The following is a 25228-nucleotide window of genomic DNA, read 5'->3' as shown; positions in this document are numbered from 1 at the left end:
TAGATCTTACTTCTGATGTTTTTATTAAAAATCTAGACAATAATTCTAGCTCTATTGCATTTACAAAGTGTGTCTTTATTTATTTTTTATTAATTCACATTCAGTTATCGACCCTGTTTGCACACTGTGTCTCACTTGTTTGCTGTACTGATGTGATGATTATATTTTACACATGAATCCTAAGGAAACATTCACCACACATCTGGATGGAAAGTCTAATTTTCCATCATTAGATACTGAATATTGACATTTTAGTCCAATATTATTACTATTAACATTTCCCTTTTAAATACCGTAATCTTTGTGTGAAGTTAGTTCAGTGTCAAGTGCTGTTCTACCTGCCACCAGACGCTGGTACTCTTTCGCATTGTGTGCTAATCCACTTGTACTGCTGCTCATGCTGTAAGAGCATTCTTTATTAAGGTGACCTAGTTCTGGGCGTCTGCTGCTAACAGGACTACGGTAATACTGTGTGTTCAACCTGCAGTCTGCTGCCATAAGATCCTCACAGATACCTCTTCTAACTGCCATGTGACCTCTGTTTTCCCTCCGGGTCTGTCCTCTGTGCTGCCAGGCCCTGGGGAGGAGATGGGAGCCAAGGTGTCGTTGGTGGACGGTATGGGGCACGGCTCTGCGCTCGTTCCTTCTCTCACTCTGGAGAACATCCAGGCGGCATATGAAGATGGGAAGGAGGGGGCTGCCAGGGAGCTGATCCAGCAGGCAAGCTGTGTGGAGTGCAGCGCAGGGACGCCCCACATCGATGGGGTGAGTACACCCAAAACACACGCACAAGACGGTCACACTGTCAACTCCACTGCTGGTTGGGCTGGATGGGCATCACTGCAGCAATATGTGTTCTGTGGGGTGGAAGCCAGGGCTACAGTGATATCCTGGTAAATTCATACTTAGATTATATACTGCACATAGTCCGTTGGAAAAGAGAAATACCTTGTGAATCTCATGGAACTACATGTATGTACAGTATGTGTATCTGGTAATTAAAATGTAATGATGGTCAGCTTGAATATTGAAAATTTAAAGGTACAGTCTGTGACCCAAATGTAAAACAAAACTTAAAACACAAGATTCAAACCTGCACTCACTCAGCAACCACAGGACCTTTCACAACAAATGTGACATGAGATTGTGTTAGATACATGTATAGAAAGTCTTCTGTCTGAAACCCCCCCCAAAAAAAGAAAATTGAACTTGGTGGTAGGAGGGATCGAAAAGCAGTAGTTCCCAAACTGGAGATCTGGACCCAGGCAAGGGGTTCTGAGATAAAACTAAGGAGTCTCCACAAAATCATCAATATGAGAAAACTCTTCTCTAATCTTTGGTTTTTTATTCTGAATTTCTGGATCATTTTTGCTTCTCAGGCCTCTAAAAACTATTCACATGAAACTAAAAAAAAAAAAAAAAAAAAAACACTGACTGAATGAACTGCTCACAACTTGCCCAACCTGTGTTGAAGTACACATTGCTTCGTTTTAATCCGATCAACCAAAATGTTTGGGAAGCAGTGATCTGAAGGTCAGAGGATTGGGCCCGATGGTTCAATCCCTGGACCAGCAGGGTGAAAAAGAGTGAGAGGGTGAGAAAGACAGGCAGCCTGCTCATTATTAGTGTCCAGGCTGCAGTCGCTCTCTAACAGAAGGTGTGTGCGTACGTCAAAGAGAATAGTAATGAATAAAGGAAAGAAATAGAAAACTGGCTGCTTTGACAACATCTTGGCAAAGTGGTCTCAAAAGTATGAGCCCTCTGCTTAGTGGCTCTGGCTTAGTAAACTTTCCCCTCTAACCAACCAGCCAGAAAGAAGCCCCCCCCATTACCCCCACTGAGGTGCTCTTAACCCCCAACTGCTCCAGTGGAGCTGCTCAGTGTTTATCACATCAGACTGTGGTTATATGGGGGCGGCTTCCACTTGTGAATGTATGAACCGTGTGAGTGTGAACATTGTGTTCCTGAAAATTGAAAAATGAAATTGCTTTCAGTCAAACTTCCCTCGATAAGTGTATGCACAGTTGCGTGGCTGAGACATTAACACACACACACACACACACCCACAGTGACAGAAACAGAACAGTAATATTTTAGATGAGTAATCCAGAGCAATAAAGTGTTGAAAATGGCACGATTGTATTGTTGAATTCTATTAAAGTGCTATAAATGTACATTACGCTTAGCTGGCTTTATTTTTTGGACCAGTCACCTAGATTGTAATTAACTACTGGTTTTTAGTTGAGGAAACACGCGACACTCCAGATGTAATATTGGGACAATTACACTTTTTTGTTCTTCAGGTTCTGTGCTTCAGTACATTCAATTTGAAATGAAGTCATGAATACTGCATTGGGCCAAGTCTATGTTTGATTTGAGTAGATTTACATCAGCATAGAAAAAACTGTGTGTGAGATACAGGTTTAGCCTTTTAATACACAGTGTGTAGTTCTCCTGTGTTTTAGACTGTCTCCAACCTTCAGTATCTCTCTGATAAATTTTTGCTTTTGTTTGAGCCTCATTATTATGTTGGTCACCTCTTTACTCATGTTGACAACTCTTTCTTTTTCAATTCTTGAAGTGAAGTGAACTAATTTGCCAACGTTTCTGCTTGAAACAGAATTTACTTTTTATGCCGATTTTAAACCGGTTGTAGCCTATAGTAATTAAAGTGATTTATTTTTATTGCAAACATTACTCTGTCACTGCTCTGCATTTGCTCCACGGATTTAGTTTTCTTTTCTTTATAAAATCACCAAAGTGGCAGCAGATTAGACATTACACCAGAAACATGGTTCCAAGTCGTCTATTCTCATCACAGTGTCTTAAGACCGTTTTATTCAAGGTCAAGAAATCACCCAACTGCCTGAGCACTGCCTGCGCTGCTCGCTGTGCTGCTCTGAAGATAAAGGCCTATATCTCGCACTCAGTTCTTCAGTTGTGATGCAAACTTACAGAAGTTAAAGCTGATCCTTGGCACTTTAATGTTGAATTTATTATCTTATTTCAAAGTGAATGCGGTGAAGATCAAAGCCTGAAGAACAAAAATATCCATTCATGGATTCTTCTTCAATCTTTTTCTTTCTTTTTCTTTTTTTTGGGCACTTATTCTTTGTCATATCTGCATTCTTCACTCACAGAGATGCAGGGTGTTCCCTGGTGTGGTGCAGTGCTCGATGTTGCGATGCTATGAGGAGTGAGTTAGTGACTGCTGCTCTTGTTGTTTTTATTGGAGAATCCATCCTTCCCGGGCGTCAGCAGAGACCTGGCTTACTTCTGCCTGTGCCAGTGTAACAGACTGGGCTGTTAACAAGCTCCAGTCCTCCAGGACGGCACGGGATCTGAAGACGAGCCTATCAGGAATACAAGACATGCAGAAATGAGACATCTGAGGTTCTGCATACATTTACAAATGCCTAAAAACAAAGACCTAAAAACAGTGGATTTATTTGGCATGATTTGAAATGCTATGCCAGATAACATTACCTTCCTTCTTAGCTTAGCCAAAAAACCTACGGTCCTCTCTCCTGTCACTGTAGTTTAAACAATCTGAACAACTAACTCACTGTTTTTACACCGTTGTGTTTTGGATGTTTTTGTGCATGTTGTTTATTTGATGACTTTTTATATTATAAGGTAAATAGTTTCCACTTCCACGCTGTATAAGATGCTCTGGATTCTGCCATAGTGTCGTTGCCTTGACAGTGAGTTTCCATGGATTTTGGGGGAGGGGCTTCTGAAGGAGCACTGAAGAGATGGATGTATTTGTTTTGCTATTGCGTTCAAATATCAAGTCTTTCTTCAGAATTGTTTAATTCACCTTTAAGTGAAGAGTAGAAATACGAATAACTGAGTTTTGTTGTTGTTTTGATTAAAAGGAAAACAATGGTTGTGATAGTAATATTGGATATGGGTGAGTGCTTTGTTTTTTCCTAACTATCATCCCAGAGTTGTTCAAACAGAGTCAGTCCATGCTTCTGCCTTGAATGTCTTCAAGGTTGAGAAGTTGATGAGGCAGAAACTCACAATTGGATGCCTCTGTTCTTTATCTGTGATGTGAAAACCTTACATTTCCACACAGTCAGGAAATAAAAAGTGTGTGTCCTGGTCACAGTTTGGTTATGAAATGCTATTACACCACGTCCTCAAGCGTCTTACCTGATAGGATGCTGCCAGCGCTGTCAGATGCAGTCAGTGACACTGGATGGCAGGAGGGCAGGCTGCTCCAGTGTCAGGTTTAAAAGTAGTTTAGCTGACTTACTAACCGGACTGAAAATCATGGAGCAGTGAACAGAAACAGGTTGTGCTGCTCTCCATCACTCTGCCCTCTATTTCCATTTTCTTTTTCTATTACACTTAGATTTGTAGTTCGGTCATTTGCCTCAGTTTGTAAAAGCCTGGCATGCTGTTGTCCTGTATTACAGCCCTGTGCCCTGTGTACAACGACACAGCTGAATGATTCATTTTGGAGGTTGACTGAGGGTTTGTCTTTGAAAGTGTTGTTTTTACTTTCATTTAACCATCTCTTTACATACATTATCTCTTTTAAGTTAAGATTAACTTTATTATAGCTACATGAGAACAGAAATCGTTAATTTACAACAGTAACATGTAACACAATAAAACAAGAGACATGAGAGAGATAAAACCAGACTATTTAAAACACTTTATTCCTCATGGAACAATATTTGAAACGGATTTTTGAGTGTTTGATTTGAAGGCAGCGTGTCCAGACAAAGTTTATCTTTTAAATTCTTCCAATTCCAGGTAGCATAATAAAAAAATGCAGTTTTAAGCCGTTGGCAGACTCCAGGGAAACTGAAGATTGTTCATCTAGATGTTGTGGTGTGATAGCTGTTAGAAACAGGAGGAAGCTTCTCACTATGATAAACAGGAAGTTTACCAAAGATGGCTTTGAAAATAGGGATATGAATTTCTCTTTCTCTTTTTGAGTAAAGTCCATCCAGTTAACTTGTATAAATTACAATGACGAGTTCCAACACTCAATATAAAATGTACAGGGTCAAGCCTACAAATGAAGGAGTCCGATATCTGCATAAACAGGATATCAATATAATGTAAAACAATTAAAAATGTGGAATGATGATTGTTTCTTTTGCTGCAAAGGAAAGGTTTCTGAAAATGAAATTAAAAACCTGATCAAATTTCAGTTTCTTTACAAGGTTATCAGAGTGAGTCTGGAAAGATAATCTGTCATCCAGCCAAGGTATTTGTCTGCCAAAACTAATTCCAATTTAATTCTTTCTAAAGATTGACATTATCTAACTTTTGTACGGAACATGCAAGATTTCTGGAGAACGTCATGAATGTATTTATTTTTTGTATTTTGAAGTTTCATTTTAATTGGTATAATGATAATTTAAGCGTGAGAATTGACTAGTTCTGGACAGTTTGTTTGTTGAATGCTGCGGGTGAGCTTTTATCCAAATGTACGTGGACCTAAAATTCAGCTTCCCCCTGATATATTGTACATGTGGCTGAACTGTTTAATGTCTCAGCTGGTTTAGAAAAGGACAAATGTGAAACCTTTGCCTAAATTCAAAAACCAGTCCCTCATTGCTGAGATCAGTCAGATAGTCAACAAGACAAAACTAGTTCCTCTTAGAACTCCTTCAGTCTCCATTTATGTTGGAGAAATTTACATCTGTGCCTTCTTCTGATAAAGTAGAAGAGGAGAAAGTATGAGATTAGTTTTTACACTCGTTAGAAATGCAGTTCACTGAACCAATATACAGTATCTATTTTTCCCATTTTACTGACTTTACTTCAACTATTCATCTGGTGCATGTGAGTGTTTTGAGATTGGAAGTAGACAGTTTAGGAAATCTTGTATGTTTGGATTTATGAAGGTAGAATTTAGCCAACAATAAATTGTAATTAGTGTACTTGTCGTGATCAGCCACAGTAATAGTAACTGTCTCAAGACAATCAACAACAAAACAAACAAACAAACGATATAACTAAATCCTGCACATGCTCAGGATTAAAGCTCTGTAGCAGACTGATACTGACACCTGAACTCGTCCCTTATCCACATCATTAAAGGAGCTATTTGTAAGTTTTGCGATTGCTAAATAGCTAATGTTAGCATTAACAGCTGTTTACCAGTCTAGAAGAAACATTGTGAGTTCAGCACGAACTTCATTCCTATACTCACCAACAGCTGTATCCCGAGGTGGAAAGCAACTTTCTTCTTTTGTTTCTCTTTCTATCACTTGTCCTACTGAAGGTAGCATGCTTACCAGCTAGCCCTGCGCCTGGTTGGCCCCTCTCATCACTTTCCCATACTGAGTCACTGTAATGTCCAGTTTGCTCTGAAGTAGCTGCTCAGAGGATGTATTATAACCGCTTAATTGTAAACCTAACAATGGCTGAAGCTCTTGGCAAGAAACAGTATTTAATGGTAACGTTGCCCATGTAGCAAAAGCAAAACTTAAAAATATCTCCTTTAAGACGCCACCCGGCTAAACCTAAGTGGTACATCCAAATCCAAGCCAAGGCTACAGTATATTTCTGTGTTATTTCATCCATTATTGACTGTTAGCTTGCCAAATGCAGAGCACTGGCTACAGTCTGTTTAATTCTTTCCACTGGACACTGTGTATCTACTTGTACATATAAGAAATTGCAATTTAAAAACAACCAAAACCCCATTGAGTTCAGGTCATTTAACAGAACTCTACTCAGGATGTACGTCTGTTTTGAAATGGAAAAGTAATGGTGGCAGTTATCTACTCTGTCCGGTAGAAACAGTAGTATTCAATTATCATACAAGCTAAATGAGAGCATAGAGTAATGAGACCTATCAGAAAGGTTATGCACTGCCTCTCTCGTACACTGCTCTGATTGGCTGACAGTCATTGATTTTTATTTCTCTGGTGACTTCAAAGATTAAATAACAGATTAAATTACTTTAAAACAATTCAAACCTTTTATTTTTATGGACAGACATCCACTTATTATTCTCATAAATACATATTTACTGAGCAAATCAAGCAAAACATTTTTCCCCTTACAGTCTATTAATGTGTTTGCAGGGTTTCCTGTGCAGGTGTAGTACGTTGGACACTTGATAAGTGAATAATGCATATTCTTATTAGTCACTAATTTTGTCACTGTGTGTGTGTGTGTTGTTATAGGTACATCTCCTGTGTGTGGCCACGCAGCATGGTGATCTGGAGAGTGTGTGTTACCTCCTGAAAGAAGCCCGTATCACCGTGCCCCAGGAGCTATCCAACAGCAACCCAGCCATCCTGGCAGCGTACTATGGCCACGCCGGCCTGGTCAAAGAACTGCTGGATTCCATACCAGGTAGGAGGAAAAGAAACATTCATGAAATATGGGACAGGGCTTTTATTTTGTCAATAATATGTTGTTGTTTTTTTATTTATTTTAAATCCGAGCCCAGTCGGCCCTGTGAGCTCAATACACTGCAACTTAACTTGGCTATGAAGGCTCAATCACAGCGGCCCGGGTTTGAGTCCAACCTGTGGCCCTTTGCTTCTCTCTCTCTCTCTCTCTCTCTCTCTCTCTCTCTCTCTCATTATCAAAATTAAGGCAAAAATAACTTAAAAAGAAATAAGTGATGAACCTGATGGGACGCACTTGTTATTCAGAGCTTTTACCTTCAAAAGTCACAACTGGTTTGTGGTTAGTGCTGCTCAGCCTGTGAAATCAGTTGTATTATGTCTCCTGTGGCTCTAGAGGAGCTGTGTCAAGTGTGAGAAAATAACCCTGATGGTCTCAGCAGAGTGCTACTACAAATTTATAACATGAAAACTTCAATGGATGGGCATTTATACCAGACAGACAGGATTTAATGCAAAGGTCATGAGGGTTGAATTATGGGAAGTCTTTGGCTCCCTCTCAGGTCCATGTCTGAGGAGAGACTTACTGAACTGGATGCTGGCCACATCTTGCCAGCAGGGTCACCTGGATGTGGTACGGCTGCTGGTCCATGGCTATGATGCGGATGCCAAGGACTGTGCCATCCACAGCGATGAGTTTCCTGTTGTCAGCGGACTGCCACTGTACGCTGCCGCACAATCAGGTAGGGACACGCACCTGAACACACCGCAGGAGGTGGGAATATAGAGACTACATTTTGGATGTTCTTGCTTTACTGATGCAAAATGAACATTGTTTTTTTTTACAGTGTCTTCAAAAACTATTCAACTCTTTCATTTATATACGTGCCTTCCATTCAACTAATGTGACTCCTCACTCACGTCCTACAGTATATACACCTGTGGGTCCTTGCTCTGAACTCTTCCAGCAGTCTCCTCTCTCCCCGCTCCTCAGATCCTCGGGGACACATTTAAGGGACTTGAAAATGGCTGACCTGGATCAATTTCCAGGTCAGAGTCTGGACGACTGAGGAGTGAGGAAGAGGTGGCATAATTAGCAGAATGGGAGAGCGTCAAGTGTGAATGCATTTGTACGCAAGTAAATTGGCACTTGACCGGCTGGTGTGATGGATGGTTCCTTGGTTGGAAGCTTCTGCGGGAATCAGTTTCTTTTAGATGATGTCTGGCTGTTTATAAAAGAAACCGAGACAACCTGCTGATGCCAGAGATGTGACAGATGTATTTATGAAAACAAATATACATAAAGGTCATATTTCGTGGCTGTGAGATTTGCTGGGCTGTGTGGTATTTTGGTGCCAAGCTCAGAGTCCATGGTGCACAGATGGGACTGTGAGGCAACACAAGGCGAGTTATTGTTGTATTTTGGTGCTAAGACTTTGCTCTGAGAAGAGACAGCTCTGCACCACATACCTGAGCAAATCAGCACCAATAACAGAATAATGCTTCATATGTAGATGAACCATTTAACAATTCACTTTCCAAACAGTGTGTGTTTTTTTTGTTTTTTTTACCGTCAGAAGTAGAAGCAGGAACCGTCAAAATAATCTGCACTTATCTCATTTATCTGATTCTTCCAGTGTCTTTTGTTCACAGTGGATTTATACTTTATGAACCCTGTGCTTAAATTCATTAAATCCCTTCAGTCAGGCAGCAGAACAGACGATTAGAGCACAGTGACAGTACACACAGATATCCACTGAGTTTATCTTAATTAAATCCAGACTGCTACAAACACTCCCATATGTTTCCACACACATCAGAACGGTCAGTATTCTGTTGTTTATGCAGGAGGCTGGATAACATCACCTCATCAGTCATGTGTGTCACTTTTTCCAACTTTCCTTTTTTAGCAAAAGTAACATTTCTATTTTTCTTCTTGAGATGAATAATGGTGCAAATGCTGCTGTGACACAACGTGATGTGACCGTTCATGATGTCAGATACAGTGGGACTAAAACTGAAGTAGTGTCATATTGATGTTCACATATAAATGCTTTGATCAAGATTTTTTTATATTTATTTTTCACCATTTTACAAAACGTGGTGTTGTGTAGCCGCTCTGCAACATTGAGGAAGCTTTATCTTTCTGTTTGTTGAGCAATTCTTCTCATGCTTCCCTTTGATTGCCGTTGCTGTTGCAGAGAGATGAGATCAGTGATGTGTGAGAGTGTAATTATTAATCACCACTCTCTCTCCAGTCTTTATACTCCACCTCAGCCCTGTTGCACTTTGAGCTGCACCTACATAAACAAAAAAAAGCACTTAGAGACGCCCACGCTGTCCGTACGCCCAAGGCCTACCATTAAAATAGGGCCCAAAAGTTTTATACCCAAAAATGGAAATGGTCTCAAAGAAATCCCATCATACACCAGTTCAAGCCTGAAGCTGGGCACGGACTTCACAGATTAAAACCCAAACTGTTTCCCCTTGGCTAGAAGGGTCACAGTGTCTGAAGCAGGGGTTTCAAATCCTGACACTTCAGGCGCCCCCTCAGACAATAAGTGCGTATTGATATTGACAGTGCAACATGAAACAAAAAAATTTTATTTTTTTTTTGCCACTATCATTAGTCTTTAGTTTAGTTCTTTTTGGAGAATAATCTTGCTCTGAGTTTTAGTTTTCCCCATAATTTCAGGGATTTTTGGGGCATGTAAAGAGGGGGGGTATAAAAGTGATGATTCTCAAGCAAGTTGTGGAGTTATAAGGAGTGACTTTTTTTTATTATTATGGATTTATGGACAGTTGTTGATGCAAATTGCAGCAATTATGCGATAAGGGTTTTAAAATGCCTGAAGTGCCTCCTTGAGCTGTGTGCTGGTAAGTGGGCCAAATCAGTGGGCCAGACTTCATCCCATTGTTTTTAGAATACCAGTAAACACCTGACTCTCTCACCTCATGCAGTGTGTTTGGAGTCTTCTGGTTGGTCATAGATTTTGATCTGCTGTCTGTAGTTTGCTGCTGTAAAAAATGATTGGTTTTTAATTGTAGTGAGCTTGTGTTGACATTATCAGAATTGTATTTTTCTTTACTCTTTTGGCACAAAGTGCAGTGAGACTGTCGTGACATAAAACTGAATAGAACAGACAGTATCTTCTTTGCTCCATGTTTTTAGTTCTTCCTCTTGTTTTTCTTTCATAGCAGGATTTTATTTTATGATTTTGTCTTTCTCTCTTTTTGTAAACATTGTTGAGGGCACATTCACATTGTGTGAATATACTTCATTGGACTTGTTACTGCATGAAAAACTGTGTTCCAGTTGCAGGTTCTGCCTGAGCAGAAAGGTGGCAGATTAAAGTATCTATTGTGAATTAACACAACCCACAGGGTTAATAAAAATGTCCAGCCGAGTCCAACACTGGACATAAAAGAACTAAATGCTGTAAATCATTTAGACTGATTGTAAAGCATCAAGACAAACTGTGTTAGTCGGACTCAACCGTCAGATCCACAGTCTGTGCACCAAACTAAATCTACACTAAAATGTTGCTGTGTATAGAATCCTTAGTGGTGTAATAGCTTTGCATTGATTTGAATGTTTATACCACCGTGCTTTTAACTGTATTGATCTAGTGATGTAAGCGTGCATTTAGCAAGATGTTACTCTGTAGAAACTTGACTCTGAGTCTAGATCTATTAATCTGATGGAAGCAAACAAGCACCTTCATGACACAAACACTGACTGCATGAAAACAGACACACAAGCACCTACTGCTGGGTCGCTGCAGGGTCACCCTCATGACAATACTGCACTATGACAAAACGTCTTAAGAAGGACTGGTTGATGTGTGTGATGTGTGAATACTTCCTGAGGGCTCTGTGTTTGCTGCTCACATTCACGTCGTCTGCTTCCTGGAGCGGAGCTGGATTTACAGTTCCGCTAGCATCAGATTTCACTCACTGATGTCACCGACACAACATCCGACATGTCGTTCGAGATCAGGCTGTGTTGTGCTTTAATGATATTCCCCACACTCACTGTGTTTACGCTCTGTCGTGTGCTTTGCGATACACAGTGATGTCGGGAAGATTTACCTTGTCTCAACGAACAGGAGACCACTGCTGTGTAATCACCTTTCTATGTTCTTACCTTCACTGTGATAGAGAGCGAGGATCCTAATGAGCTGGGTTAAAATAAGTACTTTTGTTAAGGTTACGGGATCTTCATCGCCGTGGTTACAGTAATAAACATGCGGTTAAGGTAGTGGAACGGCCATGAATTAAAGAAACAACGCTCGACTACCGGTTTGAAACGGGAAACGAACAGCGGTCTCCAGAATGAGAGTGTGTGTGTATCTGCAGGTGGTGATAACCTGACGGCCTCTGGTGCTGCTCTTTCAGGGAGCGACCGTCTCTTGCAGAAGAAGTGCTGGAGCAGAGCTGGTGACAGATACAGAGTGTCCACTGTGCCTTGTGTTGCAGGTAATGAGGAGATCGCTCGCTTCCTGCTGCAGAATGGAGCTGGATTCTCCTCATACACCCTGATAGACCATCCAGCCTTCAGCAAGCACCTCCTCAGACTCAACCTGCAGGAGACATCCAACAGAAGAGTAAAGGAGGTGTGTATTCAGTGATGCGTTTCTGAACCAATGAATGTGAGCCGGTCGGACGAGAAGACCAGTGTTAAAAGGATTTAAATCCAACATTGTTTCTCTTTCCTGTTTTCCTTTTGAGCCCATCTCTCAGAGAGCTCTGCGGGAGTTTGTCAAACCCAAGAGGCAGTGTGTCACTGTTGTGTTCTGCTATCTGTGTGTTTTAATCGTGCAACAACAATTACAACAATTTAGGAAACATGCAACATGTCACACCAAGTGTCTGTTGGAATAGATCAGCGTCTGACATCTCTGTGAGCTGCTCGTCCACGTGACGGTGGAAAACCATAGAGAATGACTGACACCCTGTAGTAGTTTTTTTTATTTTCATGCCATTAACTTCAGTCATCACAAACACATCAGTCTGATGCATGTTTAGCTTGTTTTTAGTTGAGGTGTGTGACACAGGTGAGTGAAGAGGTTCAGAGATGACCGAGAGTGTCGGGGATGTTGAAGAGTCAAAGACACAAACCTGATCATGTTAGAATCATACAATGATGTTAATAACCATCTTATGTTCAGTGTCATATCCTCAATATAATTCAGGCCATGATAAGACACAACAGGGACTAATGTGCTCATAAAGATTTTAATTAACAATCAATGTTGATTATATGATACAGAAGTTAAGTGAAGCTCAATAAAGTTACATTTACAATAAAGAAATTATATTTAAAAATAATATTCTATCAAACAAACTATAATGAAAGGATAAGTGCCCTCAGGGGCGCTGGTGGACGTCTTGCCTAGGGCTTCAAAATGACCAAAACACTGGTGCTTTGGATGGAAAGACATCAGAGTGTTATGAAATTACAAACAGGTGTAAAGAGTATTATTATGAGTTTTTACACTAACGTAAGCCGCCTGGCTTATATTCAGTGCCTGGTATATTTTGATGGTAAACGAGGATTTTCACATATGCAAACTGTTTTTAATTGTAAGAAAAGCTTTTGTTCTCATTAACTTGTTCTGCCTGTTTGGGACACAAAGTTAATTACCCACCACATGCAGAACAAATGTTTTTATTATTCTATTTATGTATTTGTTTAGTTGCTAGGGACAATGCATGTTAATGAACATCAGCACAAAATACATGATGTAAACATGCTGGATTGCAGCAAAAATGCTAATTTACCTGCGTAGTCCCCGGGCAGTCGACGTAAAACAAAAAAAACATTACGTTTGTCACAACACACTTCTACAAATATAAAGTACACAAACAAAAAGAGAGTAAAAATCATGTTGGGCACACTGGGTTGTGATGTCACTGCTGGTGGCTGCACTTTGTCACTGGGAAGCCATGTGCCATATTAGCTTGCCAGAGCTGACAGATCTGCTGTGGCTTGTAGTTTTAAAAATGTGACGACAAATTTACTTCTAAAAAGTAATTTTACAAGTTTTTTACCAAGTTTCTGTTTCTAAACACTAAAAATGTCCGTATATATACGCTGATCATGATATTGTGGTGATGAGTTTTCTCTACTGCTACTTTTAGTCAAAGTTGTTGGAGTCAGTCCTGGGTAAAACCTTTACTGTCCTCAGCCCTCTTAATGATACCATGCCCTGTGTGTATGTGTGTGCAGGCTGTCAGTGTGTGTTGGAGCGGTCTGCAGCTGCCCTGGTTAGAGCTGGACTGGTTCATGGATATCTCCTCACGTATCACCCACCTGGATCTGTCCTCCAACAGCCTGGCTGCTCTGCCCTCTGTGGTGCCCTGGGGTCTCATCCACCTGCAAACTCTGGATCTGTCTAACAACCTGCTGAAGGAGCTGCCGCCTGCCCACAGCTCCCAGGAGGTCATCTGCTCCAGGTACACATGGCAGCACGTTGAACGTTCGTTGGATGTGTTCAGCGAAGACACAAAAGACTATAACTGTTTGTGTGTTATTAGCTTGAGAACATTGTGTGTGTGTGTCTTTGTTTGTAACTTGGATGATCAGGTGCAGATGAGCAGATAATTCCAAAGGGTTCATGTACTTCTTCTTGTTGCTGTAGCTGCTTGTCTCTCAGTCTCCGTTTTTCCTCTCTGCTTCAGTTTACAGCAGGTGAATCTCTCTCAGAACCAGCTCTCCAGTTTACCACCTGGACTTCTCCATCTGACCCACATCCAGAAAATCGCTGCTGCCAAGAACCTGCTCGCAGTCCTGTTTGACATCCCTGCCAGTATGTTTCTCACTCTGTCGTAGTCAGTTGAAGTAGTTTTGATTTTGTCTGCTGAAGAGCTGTCAGGGTGACACTGAGTGTGGCAACACCCCTGACTTCAGCGTCAGTGAAGAGCTGACCTAACTTGAGTCTGTAGCTGGGTGTTTCAGATGCAGAGCAACCGCTGCACTTGGCATAAACCAGTACTGAAACCCAGCTGGAATCGATTATTTGACATTAGTCACCAAAACCTGCATCTGAAGTTGTGTTTCAGTCTGACTCAGTACTTCTACCGATAAAAAGCCTGTCTCTGTGCTGGTTTTCAGCTGGGTTCTACGACCCCCCACAATTACTATGGGGACACGAAATTGGCGGGAATTTAAAAAAAAAAAAACACACACATACAACGAAATTACAGTGTTTATGCTACAAACTGTATTTTTAAAATCAGATTTTTATCAAAATGTTTGTATCAATGATTTTTTGTAAAAACTGAAAAACAAAAACGACGAGTCCCAGCTGCATCACAACAGGCTGACACGGCTTCAGAGAAACACAACCTTCTTTTCTCTACATCAGGCAGGCATTAATGTAGCACATGGTATTTTGTGTTTTTAACTGGTGTCTTATATCTGGATATTTTATCTGGTGTTTTACCTTTGCTTCTATTCGATTCATTTCATTTGATTTTATTCATTTGATTGTGAAGCACTTTGCGACTAGTGTCTGTGAAAGTGCTGTATAAATAAACTTTTCTTGCTACTTTGCTAAACAGCTCGCAGGCCCCCTGTATACCAACATTCACAGCCTGTCAGTCCATTCTTTATTCTGCATGCAGGCATCAACCATTATATTTTAAATATCAACAAACCTGTGTCAACTTAAACTTAAAGTTTATGTCTTCAAATGTTTTGTCCAGCCAAAACTCCAAAACCCAAAAATATTTCATTTATAATGATATGAAAGAGAGAAAAGCAGGAAATCTTCTCATCATAGAGACGACCAGAGAATGTTTTTCATTTTTTTACATGAAAAGTTCTTTTACTAATGAATCAATTATCAATGTAAATTACTGTCGATCACTTAATCAATTCATTGGATCAGCACCAGTCTGTTTTTCCTTCTTCACTGCTTAATCAATACTTGCAGGTTATTACAGTTATTTAAATACTTTATGTCAAATAAATGGATGTTTCCATTGATGTATTAGGCAATAATTCTACCATTTAAAAACAGACTCAAACTGATGTAGAGTAAAACCAGCTGCATAGTCTTTTTGTCACTGATTTTCTTTGTACAGGTCTGATTCAGACTTGTGTTCTCTTATTCCAGCAACCAACTGGATCGGCCTTCGTAAGGTGGAGGAGCTGGACGTGTCTGATAACTGTCTGACCTGTCTGCCTACGGCTTTCATGCACTGTCTGAAATCCCTGAGCTTCCTCAACGTGTGCAGGAACAAACTGAGCACCTTCCCCGACCCCTGGGCGTGTCCACTGGTAAGAAACTACACTGATAATGATCTACTTCCTGTTTGTTACAGCTGCTACTTTTGGAGGATTTTTCTTTTGGTCAGAATGTTTCAGCTCTGCTTCATCTTGTATATTTATTATGTCAATATAATATATTAATATAATATTGATATATGTAAAGATATAAACTGCTTTGAAACTGATTGTTTTTTGAGGTTGTACTGTAATAAAAATATAATATATAATATAATTAAAAAGAAAAATGAGGCAGTGAATTAAAATGGCTGTTTCCACATATTAACATTAAGATGTTCCTCTGTATCTTCTTCTGCAGAAACAATGCAAAGCTTCCTCCAATGTGATTGAGAGTCTTCCAAACACCATCTCCATCTTCTGGAGGACGAAGCTGCAGGAGGTGGACTTCTCTGACAACAGCCTGAAGGAGCTGCCCTCATACATCTTTGAGCTGGAGGTAGGAACCAACATCTGGATCTGTTACTATACATCTGTATGTGCACCAAACTGGAGTGAAATTAATAGTTAAATATCTCTGGAATAAACAAAAATAAGTTTCTTAAAACACACATAACGTTGTCAGACTCCTGTGTGTGGTCTGTTAAACAGCCTCTAGATGGCGCTGCAGCTGTGTGCATGACCCCATGTTTACATTCTTCTTCTGAAGCTGAGAAGCACCAGGAGGTCGTACACGGTTGTATACAGAAATATTTTGCTCACTTTACCAACACATTGCACATTTTGTGATTTGATCATGGAGCTCTTTAATAACATTACAGATTTGTTCTTGTGCAGCTTGAGAAAGCACCAAGACGAGCAGAGAGATGCAAAATCCCATTTACAGAGGAATAAACTATGAGACAAAATTGTAAACAGTGGGCCTCATACAAGAAGCTCTCTTACAAACAGAATTTCATTCTTTCATGTCAGAGAATTTGTCATATTCATACTTGAATCTTTTTCTTAAACATGAATGAAGTGGTCCAAACCTGATGTACAAGTCATGTACAGATAATCTGTCTTTCTCCACAGCTGGAAAAACATTTGTTTGAATTCTAATAATATTTATAAATATGGCACATACTTCAACAACTGCAACTCTCCGCAGGTCGATTTCCAGTAAAACATTCCTGTGACAAAATGTAAGATCACCTCATCTTATGAACGTGCACAGACTCATGACCAGCTGACGTTCATGACGCTGAAACAAGCAGTTTCCAACAACTTTGTTTGGTTAAGAGTTTGCTGAATACACTGCGGAACAATGTTAGTTTCCTCAGTGGTTGGCTTCAGTGCTCCATGTTTGAGTCAAGCCTCAATAATATATAGATTCATTTATTTTTGATTTATTATTCCGGAGGATACCTTAAGATTGAAATCTCTCTTTCTTATGACCACTTCTGTCAACCCAACGTAGAAACAACGCAGAGAGAGTAAAGAATAAATGTATAACAACACACCTTTTTCTGGTGTGTATTTTTTCTGATAAGCAAAACCCAAACTCATCAGCCACTGGTTTCATCCTGACAGATATTTCACAACAAAAAGAATCCAGTGGTTAAATGATTCAATACCTGCATAGTGTCAAGGCCGGGTAGACGGACTCAGGAGCAGGGAAGGAGGCAGAGGCAGAGGTCAGGTAACAAGAGTGTTTATTGTGTAGGATGGTATGGCAGGGAGGCTGTTGCTGGCAGATGAAGGCGGAGAATGAGCTCTGGCTGGAGATGCTGGCTGGAGTCAGGGTGGAGGGTGTAGCTGGAATGCAGAAAAGAGAACAGGTTAGGTTTTGCAGGGCTAGGATTACAAGCTAGAGTACTGACAAAGATATGATGAGAGCTGGTGACGTCGACACTGCTACCTCAACAGGTAGCAGTGTCTATAATCCAGCGCTGACTGACTGTGGCCCAAGATCTTATGTAGTGTGGGTTGATGACCAGATGAGCAGCAGCTGAGAGGCCCCGACTCCAGCACAGCAGTCTCCCATCTGTAATCAGACTTTGAACACACAACTAGGGAGCAGGGGCAGAGGGCATGACACATAGACTTAAAAACCACACACTCATCCACAGCTCAGTGAATTTAGTCTGGCACAGGGACCATCTTCATTCCTTATGGGAGCTTCTGCTGCCTCAAAACGTTATTATAATGTCTGTGTTGTACTTTATTGGCTAGACTTGGCTGCTACTGATCGATATTTAGCTTTTGAACCATTAGAGAATCTCTTAGATTTGAAGCAGTGCTAATGCTAAAGCATAATTATTAGCTTGGAGCACCAGAGGTGATCTTATGGTCTCATCAGTTCACAGGAAAACTGACCCTTGACGCAGTGATGCTCTGTCCTTGTCTGTCCTTTTTAAAGGAAAATGCAGATGTGTGGTTTTCAGTGTCTCACCTCTGCTCTCTTCAGGCTCTGGTCTCACTGAAACTCTGCGGGAATCAGATTGTGACACTTCCAGCCCCCAATAAGTGGAAGTGCTCTCAGCTCAGGACCCTCGATCTTTCCAGGAATCAGCTTGGCAAGTAGGTCAATACACACGCACACGCACACGCACACACACACATGCACGCACACTGTCTGCAGGAGTCTGTCATTACTGAACAACTTCATGGAGCTCAGTAAACATCATGAGTAAAGAAGCCTGTGCAGTTTCATTGCACATCACAGTGACTGTCAGTTGGTCTGATTTGAGGAGAGTTTGATCCAGTCTAGGTTTGGGGTTTAATAAAATTCTATAGAATCTGAATCTAGTATCACATCTTATTGAATTCTATTAATTTTGAATATCTTATCAAATCAAATTTTCAGTAAAATCAAAGATTTTGATTACATGATGAGGCATAAACACGACAGTTTTAAGCTTTAGCCTAATTAATGTTGTGAACAGCTGAAGCCACTGATGTCGCTCACCTTATGTTTCACAAACTAGTTGATACAAATATTGGACATCTTGATTCAGAATTATAGAATTAAGTGGATCAGTTTCAAATATGAATATGATGTATAAAGGTTTAGCTGGAGATTCTAACGACTGAAACTAATATGATTGAGTCAGCTGGTGTTTGTCTTATTGAACAGTGTAGAGTCTCTCTTTTCTAATCTGAAGACCACCTGACATGGTCTTCTGCTGTTGTAGCTCGTCCAACATGTTGTTCACTCTGAAGAGTGGTTATCTGAGTGACTATAGTCTTTCTGTCAGCTCCAGTCTGTCCAGTCTGATGTGTTGTGGGATTTTATTCATTGAACCGTTATCTGCAGGATTTTATTCATTGAACTGCTGCCACATGATTGGCTGATTGGACAATTGCATGAATAAGCAGGTGTACAGGAAGTGCTCTCTGTGTGTATTTATCACACCGGGTTCAAGGTGGAGTTCTTCCCTCTCTTTTACGTTTGTTTCTTGTTTGTCAGGAATCCTGGAACGTCTATAGATATTTCTAGACACTTGTATGAGCTCCTGTCATTCCTTCTCATCACTGTTGTACTTGGCATCAGTTGATTTCTCTCTGTATTTCAAATGTTGTCTTTTAGAACAGAGGAGGGGCCCAAATCCAGGAGGCTGGCCTTCCTAACTACATGGAACAGGAGGGACCCAGACCCAGGTAGATCTGCTTACATACATGGAAATCATTTGAACCTAAATACAAATAGACATAAAGATGCGAACCCAGCTACTGATAATGTGGACTTTGGAGATGATGTCAGGACTGTAGGGTCAGCGTGAAATATTCTCTCTGCCTGCCTGTCATTCTGTCACTCAGTAAGATCTGGCGATTGCAACAATTCAGTCATTTCCCAGCATTATTTTTGTTAAAGTGTAGACCACACCAGGATATTCAGGCTTTAACTTCTGCTTCTCCTGCAATCATGCCTCCTCCGCCAGAGACATATTGTTTTCAGGTTGTCCAACAGTTCATTCCATTTCCGTGGACACGATATCTCAGTGACGCCTTGAGGGAACTTCACATTTGGCACAAACGTTCAGTTGGACTCTAAGATGAACTGATTTAGATTTTGCTGTTCACAGGTCAAAGGTCAATATCGGTGTGACCGCACAAAGCACTTTCTAGCTATTTCTCAAGACTTCACACAAAAATTATGACAAAATTTCACACAAATGGTTCTTATTTTCTATTACTCCGGGTAAACAGGGATGTAACCTGGAACTAGTCTGAGTGGCGGAGGCAGACAACCACCAGGTGGTAATCACAACATTTTTAGTTCGTTCTTCTTTTATGTCTCCACTTATCAGGATCTGTTTTCACAATCTTTTGCATTATGTAATTACTTTGTTAACACTATTGTAGTTTTAATCAAAATCATCCACACCAAATTTGTGTATTTATAATTTGTATACATTTAGAAACATTGTGCTCAATTTTCATGGATGTCGGAAACATCGCATTCGAACGTGAACGTGAAGTAACTGACGGCGTGCAGAAAAATGTGTTGCAGAGCAGTTTTTTTTTTCTGTCTCATAAACCATCCTGTGACATCTTCTTGGTTGTCAATGCTCTCAGACACAGCTCTCTCGCAACCTCTGCATGACTGCCAACAAACAAAGCACTTCCAACCTCCCACATGAACTGAATCATCTCTGACCCCGTTCCTCAAACTAGCCTTTTGATATATGGAGCTTGTTGCCAGTAAACACAGCCCCACCTCTCGGGGAACAATAAGTCCCTATGGTTGCTCAACCACTTGAGAAGCTATCTGCTATCACACTACCTGTTGTTGAGTGTTACAGTATACTCTCACACTCGTATACAAAGAATTTCTGCAATACCAAAGAAGACCAGCATGGGTAAATCCATCTCTGATATAATGGAAACGATGCAGTTTGATTTAAGACTTATAATTTATTTGTATTAATATTACATAATGTTAGAGGATGTGCGTCCTGCCAAGAATCCAGTTCTGTGGAATCTGCTGATTACTTGTTATGTTTCTTTCGAAATGTCTAAAGCTCAGATCAAGTAATCATACATACTTACATTCTAATAAACCGTATCTACTTGTGTGTTTGAGAATACATGCTGTGACCCATCATGAATGAAACTGTGTTGGCAGTGTGTCCCATAGAGTTTCCCATGATTCTGCGGGATTCACTGGAAGTGCTTTACTTGAATGACAACCAGCTGGAGTGTGTTCCCCACTCGGTATGTGGTCTGCACAGCCTCACCGAGCTCTACCTCTCCAAGTGAGTCCCACTGCCTCTGCGCCAACCTTCACCTGTCCTCCCTCTGTCACACTGATAACACTGGTGTAATGTTTGTCCAGCTACAATCCCCAGATCTGTTTTCTCACCTCTACTGTCACTGACAAATGATGTGTCGGCGGGGCAGTGCAGTTAGTCAGATTTTTCTGTAGGGGGCAGTCTTGTCTCTCTCAGTGCTAAAGATAAAGATGTAAAATAAACCAGTGTCTGGGTGTTAGAAAATTTTCCCATACACAAGATTCACAGTAACAGACACCAGGGGCTCAACATTTCCTAGAAGGAAACTACAACTTTATGAGGCATTTTTTTTTCCCAAATCCAGACTCTTACAAATCCATGATTTAATCTTCTTATCTCCTATTATCTCACTAAGCTTCCAATGCCATCTGATTTACTAGCACCCTAAATTAAATTGTGCCAGTTGTAATGAAATACATCTTGAGTTTAATAAATATCCTCTCTATTTGTATGGCAAAGTGCAGCTAATTTTCACCACTTGCACTGTTGGTAAATTGTGTATTCCCATGTACAGTATTGAATTTAGATGGTTACAAGTCACAGAAATCAAAAACCATCATGTATTTAATTTTAAATCAAATAACCACATCATCGGTTTCCAATAAAAATCAGTTGCAGTGTTATTGTTTTTTCAGCTTTACACACAGAGGAGCAGTTTCTAACGTTATTTTACCATGAAAAGTAAAATGTTGAAAGTCAGTTCAACTTCTGAAAAGAAAACAAATAATTATGTAAAAGAATTACAACTCTTCTTGGGTTTGACAGAGAAATCAGTCCAGTCACTGGGAACCACTGCTCGGTATGCGGTCAGTCCTTCTGCTACAGCTGTTTGCAGCTGTTTTATACAAACAGCAAATTGTTCAGTTCTCACACACGTCATGGATCCACATTTCCTGTCGCTGCCAAAAAACAACATATCCATCTGGCTGTCACTAATAACGGGGTTTAGGAACCCTCAGGGGCTCTTTCATTAAAAATCCATGAAATTAATAATAATTTAACTAATGAAGTTATTCAAAACTGACTTAAGCAGCTTTGAACATCCTGTCTTTTATGCGAATTGTTGACCCCTGTTCTCACCTGCTCTGGGGACAGTAATCCTGGAATCCGGGAGCTCCCAGCAGAGCTCGGTCAGCTCTCGAACCTGTGGCAGCTGGACACTGAAGACCTCAACATCACTAATGTTCCCCAGGAAGTAAGAAAAGAAGGTACTGTCCAACTGTACATTGTGTTGCTGACGTAAGTAGGAGGAATAGTAAGGAGGGGATTTACCGCTCAAGAGACTGTAACTGAAAGTACTGTAAGTCAGACCACTGACGCTTCATATTAACTTCAGATAAACTTATTATTTGTACACTGAGGATTTTTGTCCTCCGCCTCTTTAGTGCCGGTTTGAACAGGAGGAAGGTTAACGGCAAACAAACCCTGTTTCGTTGTTCAAATGGGCATCTGACTATTGTTTTAAGATAGACATGGAAAAACAGTGGAGCCATCCATTAAAGAAAAACTTTAGTTTACAGTCTTTGACATGGGTTTTACTATAGTGGCTCAGGCCATCATTTCTGTACTCACCATGTTAATCCAGTAGCTCAGACCTGGGAGCATGGTAACAGTCTCACATAAAGTAAGAAACAGACGAAGCATAAGCAGTCAGTTTATACCGGGTTATCACTTTATTTGGGGTCAAACTGAAAGTGAGCACACCTGAAAAGCTGCTAACAATCCCTCTATGTACAAGATAATTATAGGCTCAGCTACATTAAGCACAGTAGGTCAGAGTTGAATTAGGAAGTGGGTCTGCAAAGTGTGACGGATACAGATAATTTTTCAACATTGTTTTCTGAAGTGAGTCTAAGCTACAGGCTTGTTTCAAACCTGTCTGATGTGTTTGATGACCTGTGTCTCACTTTATGGTTGTCGGGCAGTTTAATCTGAAACATCTGTAATATTACAAATAATCAGGTATCTCCATGAGATACATGTAAAGGAGGGTAAATTGCATTTTTCTCTGAAATGCAGTGTAGACAGTACACTGCATTGTACTGCAAGTATAAAATGGAAATGCCCATGAGATGTACAAGTATGTAAACATGAGTAAATGTCCTTGAGTAAATGTTAAGTACAATGTACTGGTTGGTTTCAGTGGTGGCACCTGTCCGTAGTTTAATAGGTAATGGGTAATGTAGTTTCCAACAACATGAAAACCAAATGTGGACCTTTGTGGTTTTTTCAGGTCCTGCATCTGTCCTGGCTTTCCTCCGGGCACACCTTCGAAAGGCAGAGCCGTGTAAACTTCTGAAGATGCTTGTGATTGGTCCACCGAGGCAGGGGAAGACGGCCCTGCTGGAGACTCTACAGACTGGCAGGGCGTCCGCCTTCACCCCAGCAGAGTGCAGCATCTCCACCTCCACCTGGGAGCTGGAGAAACCCAACAGCGGCAAAAACAGCGTGAGAAAAACACAAACAGCACAGACGTATACTCTGTATTTAATGTGCACACACATGCACAAGAGATTTTAATGTGAACAGTTTTCCGAGAACAATACCGATGAAAAGAGAACTGGGTTGTGTTGGGGTGCATCTCTAAGGTTCTACTGTGGTTTTCTAGGTCAGAAATCAAACAGACTGGACAGTACTCAAATCAATTCCAAATGAAATCAGTTAGTCAGCCCTTTTGCCATTTTGGCAAAAAATCATGTCAAAGGGATTTTAACCATACTAGCAGCGTGGTGCTATGGAGGGCAGTGTTGGTTTATCTGATAGTCAGTTGGTCAGTCGATCATCACTTCATAATCCCCTGACATTTCATCAAGGGCCATAATAATATCAACATGTTAATTTGTCTGAAACCTTGGTTTAAGTCTAAATAGCTGCAAAATGAGTCACACTCCTATCAGCCTCATGTGCACTTTGTGGTAAATGTTAGTATTCAAGCTCATTCTAACATGGTGAACATTAAGAAACAAACAAACTGCTCACACACTGCAGGCCTCCAACTGTCACTTATTTATTGCACAAAAAAAAAAAAAAAACAGCGATGAAAACATTTGTTTGTTTCTTTATTTGCTTGTTTTTCGTCCCGGCACCCACCTCCTTCTTTGGCTTGGCTGCACTCGTATTTATCTAGTTTGAACATGGTAAACATACCTGCTAAACAATTGTATGCTGGTAGTTAGTGTCACTTTGAGCATGTTAACGTACTGATGTTAGTTTTTAGCTCCAAGCGCCGATATACCTGAGTACAGCCACACAGAGCTGCTAGCTTCGCTTCAGACTTTAAGTCGTGTTAATTTTAATGTATTTACTGACTGAATGGATGTATCGTATCAAACTCACAAAAGTCCCACTAAATATTCAGTGGTTCATTTTGGGCCAACACTAGCCCACAGCTGTCAATATGCGGACACGCTTCTGGCCGACTACTACTCTCACACTGAGGCACTGAGTGGTTTTCTTTCGAGCTAGTGCTATCTTGATTTTCATAACTTACATACGGTAGCTTTAATGTGAAAACTAATGGTGTTGTTTTATCCAGGTTTTCAGGTGTGAGGCAGAGTGAAAGGAATTGAATTTGTGGTGCTCCCTGCATAGAAAATTTACATTAAAAAAAATTCAACAGCAATACTTCCTTCCAGAAACAGTGTATCTGTTCCTGTGGATAATCCAGGAAACACGTTGTCAACAGTTTTATAGGGATTACTGTCCCATCCAATAAAAACTATTCAGAGTGAGCTTTCTGTTGGAAACAGTACTGAATTTAGGGAGTGGATCTAATAATAACTTTTTCATATTTTCTGAAGACTGAGTCACCTCAGACTGTTTTTTTTTGTTGCTGACACATCACATATTTGCTTTCCAGACCCCTAAGTTCACTCAGCTCTCGTCCTGTTACACACAGAAGGACTCAGTGGCGTTCAACGTGTGGGACATTGGTGGTCAAGCCAGCATGTCCACAGTGAACCAGTGTTTCTTCACTGATAAGGCCCTGTATGTGGTGATCTGGAACCTGGCTCTGGGAGAGGAGGCTGTGGCCAGCCTGCAGACATGGTTGCTCAACATCGAGGTGAAATTTAGCTCTCTCTCCCTCAAACTCACCAGACACACACACACACACACACACACAGACACACACAGACACACAGACATACTCCTGCAGACCAGACCGACTGAGCACCTGGTTCCAGCTGTACTTGAGTGTGAGTGGGTCAGAGAATGAAGGGTGTGACTGTGTGAACCAGACAGTCGTCAGTGAGATGGTTTTGGTGTTTCCAGTGGGAGGGAGGGGTGATCTGATTTAAAGGGAAATGATTTGGTTGTCTGACCACAAACCAGCCACAGACTGATTAATTGAAGCATGATGATATGGAACATGTTGAAACTGCTTGCATCAT

The 25228-nt window shown here is 40.7% G+C and overlaps 1 protein-coding gene across 1 annotated transcript in view; it reads left to right on the top strand.

Annotated features, from left to right (window-relative positions):
* The first annotated feature begins 588 nt into the window (after positions 1 to 588).
* Positions 589 to 25228, top strand: part of lrrk1 (leucine rich repeat kinase 1) — a 63960-nt gene continuing 39320 nt past the window's right edge. Inside the window, exons 1-14 of the mRNA XM_022742113.1 lie at positions 589 to 765; positions 7161 to 7332; positions 7892 to 8071; positions 11808 to 11944; positions 13561 to 13787; positions 14013 to 14140; positions 15452 to 15615; positions 15923 to 16060; positions 18011 to 18123; positions 19133 to 19203; positions 20672 to 20801; positions 21933 to 22045; positions 23071 to 23285; positions 24736 to 24900. Of these exons, the coding sequence (XP_022597834.1) occupies positions 589 to 765; positions 7161 to 7332; positions 7892 to 8071; positions 11808 to 11944; positions 13561 to 13787; positions 14013 to 14140; positions 15452 to 15615; positions 15923 to 16060; positions 18011 to 18123; positions 19133 to 19203; positions 20672 to 20801; positions 21933 to 22045; positions 23071 to 23285; positions 24736 to 24900 (2130 nt within the window). The remainder of the gene's footprint in view (positions 766 to 7160; positions 7333 to 7891; positions 8072 to 11807; positions 11945 to 13560; positions 13788 to 14012; positions 14141 to 15451; positions 15616 to 15922; positions 16061 to 18010; positions 18124 to 19132; positions 19204 to 20671; positions 20802 to 21932; positions 22046 to 23070; positions 23286 to 24735; positions 24901 to 25228) is intronic.

This window comes from Seriola dumerili, unplaced genomic scaffold, assembly GCF_002260705.1.
Source record: "Seriola dumerili isolate Sdu_G_001 unplaced genomic scaffold, Sdu_1.0 BDQW01000003.1, whole genome shotgun sequence".
Taxonomy (NCBI): domain Eukaryota; kingdom Metazoa; phylum Chordata; class Actinopteri; order Carangiformes; family Carangidae; genus Seriola; species Seriola dumerili.
This window is presented reverse-complemented; position numbering and strand designations above follow the sequence as displayed.